At 43.3% G+C, this 6,000-nt stretch overlaps 1 protein-coding gene across 1 annotated transcript in view; it reads right to left on the bottom strand.

The window, feature by feature from the left end:
• Positions 1 to 1,234: 1,234 nt before the first annotated feature.
• The window catches only part of unc13a (unc-13 homolog A (C. elegans)), a gene marked incomplete at both ends in the record, with an annotated part of 45,585 nt that continues 40,819 nt past the window's right edge, over positions 1,235 to 6,000 (bottom strand). Inside the window, 3 exons of the mRNA XM_080032116.1 lie at positions 1,235 to 1,523; positions 2,186 to 2,345; positions 2,892 to 2,984. Coding sequence (XP_079888242.1) covers positions 1,235 to 1,523; positions 2,186 to 2,345; positions 2,892 to 2,984 — 542 coding nt within the window. The remainder of the gene's footprint in view (positions 1,524 to 2,185; positions 2,346 to 2,891; positions 2,985 to 6,000) is intronic.

The following is a 6,000-nucleotide window of genomic DNA, read 5'->3' as shown; positions in this document are numbered from 1 at the left end:
TACATGAGGTCAACGTTAAAAAACATGTTTTACAAATGAGCTCCACACCGACTCCAGACTACACATTCACACTCGGACAAGGTCATTTTCTCACACACACACACACACACACACACACACACACACACACACACACACACACACACACACACACACACACACACACACACACACACACACACACACACACACACACACACACACACACACACACACACACACACACACACACACACACACACACACACACACACACACACACACACACACACACACACAAGTTTTTAGCAAATTTGTCTCCCTACACAGTCACTATATAGGAGACAGACATACTGTAAGAGGTTCAAGGAGACAGAAGGCATTGAGGGTGTCAGGCAGTGTGCTCTGTTACAGGGTAGACTCACGTAAAACAACAAAAAAAAGCAATCCTTCAAATACCACATGTCCATCGAGTTATCCTGCATATATAACTTTACACAAGTCCTTCATATTGTATATACTATGATATATAGATTTGTTTTGAATATAAATATAATTTGGAAGAAAGCATTAAATAAGTATTTAAATTAATCGTCACTAAGTAGTGCTTTATTCCCCACCTAGTATCTGGAATGTTTGAGGAATTGCAGCCGTTTCTTCGTTGCTAATAGGTCGGTTGGACAGTTGGTCCTGTTGTGCTTATGGCTGCTCTTGGCATATAGCGATTATCTCTTGGCACTTGAGGTCCCTTCTCTGAGGCAGGCTGCAGGCCAGGGAAGGGACTAGAGGAACTGAATAGTGGAAGGGGGAAAGTAGATATAAAAAAAAAACGCAGACGAAAGTGAGAAATAAAAGCCAAAACAAAAGGCTAAACAATGTCGAACAAGGTAGGTGTGTGTGTGTGTGTGTGTGTGTGTGATGGTATGACTCGCCTCAACAGATAGAGGAAAGCTGGTATATTATCTATGAATAAATAGTATGGCTGTTCATTTCTGCAACAAAAAATACACTTTTTCTCTTTTTTGAAGGAAAAAAAAGGTGATGATCTCTTTTTAGCACGAAATGTAATGTATGTAGAGCACTTGTGGATGTGTGGTGACTGTTGTCTCATCTTATGCTTTTACAAAAACTGGATACTCAGGGCAGTGGCTAGCAGTGGCTTCTAGAGAGCTCGTCCAGGGTAGTGGGTTAGTATCAGTGATTGAGCTTTCAGACGGTGTATGTTTTGAATACCCTGCTGTGGGCGCCTCTCTTGTTAGCTGCGTCCCTCCTCTGGAGAGCGCAGGTCAGACTTGAGCTTGACGAACTCCTTGGCCACGTCGTCGTTGTTGCGCTGGGAGAGAATGCGCAGCACGGTGAGGCCCGTCTCATCCATGCTGATGCGTTTGCCAAGCGGCAGCCAGCACGCCACGCTGCCTTTGGACGCCATGTCCTTCAGCTGCAGCACGGCCATGCCAACGGTGCGGTCCTCGCGCGCAAAGCAGTAGTCCTTCACACACACCTGGAGCTCGTAGCACTCGGGACCAACCTCGTTGCTCAGGGTGCTGCGGGGGGGAAGAGGAGAGACGGGAAAGTCAAAAGGCGGACAGTCAGCGTTTCTGGAGAATGCTTGTTGTTAAAATCACTTTTTGATCTGCAACCTGTGCATTACTGTGTACCAGAAATAACGAGCGCAATATAATGTGGTAAATAAAAGAGTCACAACGAGTACGCAGTAGAGCATTTAGTGATTTCTTTAGTATATCTTCTTGCTTTCAGCTGAGGCAGGCTATTGCTCCCCTTGTACCGGCACTGGAGCTAAGCTAAACCAGGATGAGCGCCCTATGCCCCTAACTTCATAAAAAAAAAATGCATGCACAGTTGTGAAAATTTTGAACTATTCCTTTAATACACAGCCTAAGCTCTGTGAACAGGTACGTAAACGAAGGGTATGTGAACAAAGGGGACCCCGTAGTTAGCAACATGCCCGTTTACAGAGCCTATAGGCTGTGTGTTAACACTGGATTTTCTTTCAGCGCAGACACAGCACTAACAGGTAGCAGATCGCAAGGAGATATTCACTGATCTTCTTGACAAAGTGAATTTGACAACTAGCATTCTACAGAATTGATTATTCTACTTTTAAGAACAACCTATTCACACAAAAGTTATTTCCTGCGACCTTAACAAGGCAAACCAGTCATTATCAGCCCAGTGTTATACTCACAAAGGGAAGGTTTCATTGTATTTGGGAGCCCAGCTGTTGTTCTTCGACTTGGTGGCATACTTTCTCTTCTTGTCGCTGAGGTGCGGGCCGATGATATAGAGCTCCACAAATGGCCGGAAGATTCCCTGCGTCTGCCACCGCAGGTCATTGGCAGCAACCACTAAGACAGCGAGGAGATGGAGAGAGAGAGAGAGAAGAAATGGAGAAGGGGTGGGTGAGAGAGAGAGAGAGAGATGCATGATGAAGAAATGGGTGAAAAGTAAGAAAATGTGAGAGTGAACAGAAAATGAAGAAGAGGAAAATACTGACTCTTCCTCAGGTTTCATATTAAGTTTCTTGTTAAGATAGTGAAGGAGAATTGGAATTTCATTTCATTAAAGTCATATTTTTCACTGGATGTTATGCCTATGCCATATTATGGTAATATTATATACCCATGTGACTTTCCACATGCATATGCTTTATATGATTATATGATATTAAGCTTGCACTCATTTAACTCCCTTAAAATATTAATAATGAATAATTTTACAATTATAAATATTAAAACCAATTAGCCTCTCCACTGATAACATATACTGTCATTACAACCTGACTAGTGATAGGATGATATGTCAAATGAATACAAACTGACTATGCCCCAGTTTGTCCCATTTCAAACTAACATGGTTCAAATTCCAGAGGTGAAAACAATATTTTACATTACCTTTCACTGTGACCTTGTGCTCTCCAGTGTTGGGATGAGTGAATATCTCCACATGGATAGACACCTCTCCCACAGCATCGTCCACCCCAGAGCCTGACAGCACAGACAGAGAGAGAGAGACAGGGGAACAAGTTAATGCCTCTCAATTTTGAAATAACATGGACACATTGTGCTTAGATCAAACACGCACTAAACCTCTTTGCCCTCTTTTCCAAAGTCTCCTGCTCAAGGACCAATTCCATTCCAAACTTTATTTTATCGAACATTGAAATGGATATGACCATAGCCTTTTGGATATTACACAGGATATTGAAATGGCAAACACAAATCACTGTGTAACAGGAGGACTTCAAAATAAGGCGTAGGGGTCTACTTGTGCATGTGTTGTAGTCTGGAGGTGGACAGTCAGACAATGCTGCTATAAGTGGGCACACTTGTTTTAATATAGGTAGTATTGTAACTATAGAATGCTATAATGTATCTCGGAGTGGCAACACATCCCTCAAAAACACTATAGCTACCGCCGAGTGGATAGTTTAAGACTGACCTGGATAAAATGTATTAGTGACTTCAGTAAGACATTATGTTTAGATGTTGACGATAGCAACTGAAAGGCAATGCATTGGATCTAGTGAGGACAGTAATGTGTGCCCAGTCATAGACGCGGGGTGTCTGCTGAGATGCAGGGAGGTTAGTCAGAGGCAGAGGGGAAGGAGAGAAGCTGGATAAGGTTTAATAACACTTGTGGTTCCCCCACCATACAGTAGATCAGGTCAGGACATGCTCAGATGGATCTAGACAAGTGGACACACCCATTCCTTGGTAAAGACTTTTACCCAAGCATGGTAAGGGGAGAGGGGGGGGGGGGGGCTTACTCAGAGAGAAGCATCTCGGATCTGTGGCTGAAGGATGAAGTGATAACTAACTCTCTCTATACAGTATAAAGCCGCACACTGTGGGAAGAGGCACGTGTCTGGAGGACTAGATATCCAAGTAAAGTTTGAGTCCATATTTCAAATTTTTTTGGAATGTGTTTACCTACCCACAGAGTGTGTTTTCTCTAGCTGTTTCTATAGACACTATAGATAATGATGGTCTGCCTGTTTTTCCTTATCCGAATTGAGGGGTGTAAGGACAGAGGATGTCGTATGCTGGACAGATTGTATAGGGTCCCTTGAGGCAAATTGTTATTGTGGTATTGGGCTATATAAATAAAAACGGCCTTGACTACCAAATAACTTTGAGTCCATCTATTCAAGATTATTTAACTGTGGACCTGGGCCCAATTTGAGCTTTTGGGCTCCTTGACTCTATACTTGCTGTATTAGGGTAAAGAAGACACAGTGATGGCTTTTTTGTCTGGGAGGGAGATGGTTAACAAATCTTTCCTCAGCGTCTCTGTGTGGTTTCGTTTTGCATGTGAACAAGTGGTTGAGATCCACCGAAGGGAACGGCGACAGATGGACTTTTATTTTCTGTGTTTTTAATTAGTGTGTTCACTCTGTTAAATGGTATCTTTGTGGCGAGGATAGACCAGCAGCCTGTGTGCCTGTGTGTGTGTGTGTGTGTGTGTGTGTGTGTGTGTGTGTGTGTGTGTGTGTATGTGTGTGTTTTTAACCAGTCGCCCACTAAAGTGACACAAGGTGTCTGTGGGAGTTAGACGGCAGCGTGTCCCTGGCATGCAGTTCTCTGCATCTCTCCAGGGAACATTATTGGATTGTTGGTCTGGCTGCCAACAGGACCAAAGAGAACAGCAGTCATCCATCTGGCCTTGTCTACTCTGTGGAGGACGTCCATGAAAGATGAGAGAGAAAACTTTGCCGGCTGGGACTGGGAGGCAAGCAAGATGTTGCCAAAAATAAACAGGCCTTTCTTCTTCGATAAACACGGCTATCAGAGGAGAGGTGCACATTTTTGCAACATATTGCATATCTTCACCGGAATAGATATTACATCTCAAAACGTGTACTGTGTGCCAAAGCCTCACCAGAGCTCACTGCATATTGACACATTTACCGTTATTATTTCAATGAGAAATAGGCTCACAGCCTGCAGGAGTAAGAATGACAATATTCAATGATCAGCAGTTATTCCACCTTAAAAAAATTATTTATTTTTAAGATAAATTTATGGGTCACAAATTCAGATAGAGGTAGAGTTACTTATATATATTATTTTCAGTCATGTGATCCAAGAGAGGGAAACTCAGATATGTGACTGAAAAACCTGAACAGTTGAATGTTCTCCTGAATTAGCTGAATGCATCATCCTGTGTGAGTATTTGTGAGTCAAATATTTTGATGCTTATATAAAGTGACAGTAATGAGAGCAACTGACCGGAGGGACTGTTTCTCATTGGCTTAATCTATGTGGGTGTGTGTGTGTGTATGTGTTTGTGTGTGTCTGTGAGGAGGGGAGTTGCGCACCATTTCTCATCACTGCTGTAGGGAGGACAGTGATGCACGGGGGAGCTAGAATGTGTGTTTCTGTGTGTCTGTCTCTGTCAGTGTGTGTGTTTGTGACGAAAGAGCAGGCAAGGACGGGGAGCCCTCCCAGACAAACTAGAGCCAACAGCCATCATCACCTTCACAATAATCATAGTCCTCTTCATCAGAGCCTTTCATTTCAAACACAGCCAAAGCGGTGGTAACGTGGAAAGGCAAGGGTTTCCTCTAAGTCTTTCTTCTTCCATACACTGACACTTTGCACTTCTGCTTCAACAACCTTAAGGACTCAGTCTCGCTCAGTCACACTGGCTCTGCTCACTGCACATTGACTGTGTGCACAAACACAAACACACACACACACACACACACACACACACTCTGTCGGACCCTTGACGTCATGCTGGATCAGGATTCCTCCATACTTTAATGCATTTCTATTATTTTTTCTCTGATGTCCGCACATCATGCTTTTAGTGTCTGCTCATACATACCGTCAATGACGTATGTATTCAGTACATGCAGACATCAGTGTGTTCATTTCATGCATGAATGCATAAAGTCTATGTTCTTATTGTTATGGTGGGCATGTATAGTGTGTGTGTGTGTGTGTGTGTGTGTGTGTGTGTGTGTGTGTGTGCGCGCGCACAAAAAAAGGCATACAT

Source organism: Ammodytes marinus (assembly GCF_949987685.1).
Source record: "Ammodytes marinus genome assembly, chromosome: 8".
NCBI classification, from domain to species: Eukaryota; Metazoa; Chordata; class Actinopteri; order Uranoscopiformes; family Ammodytidae; genus Ammodytes; species Ammodytes marinus.
This window is presented reverse-complemented; position numbering and strand designations above follow the sequence as displayed.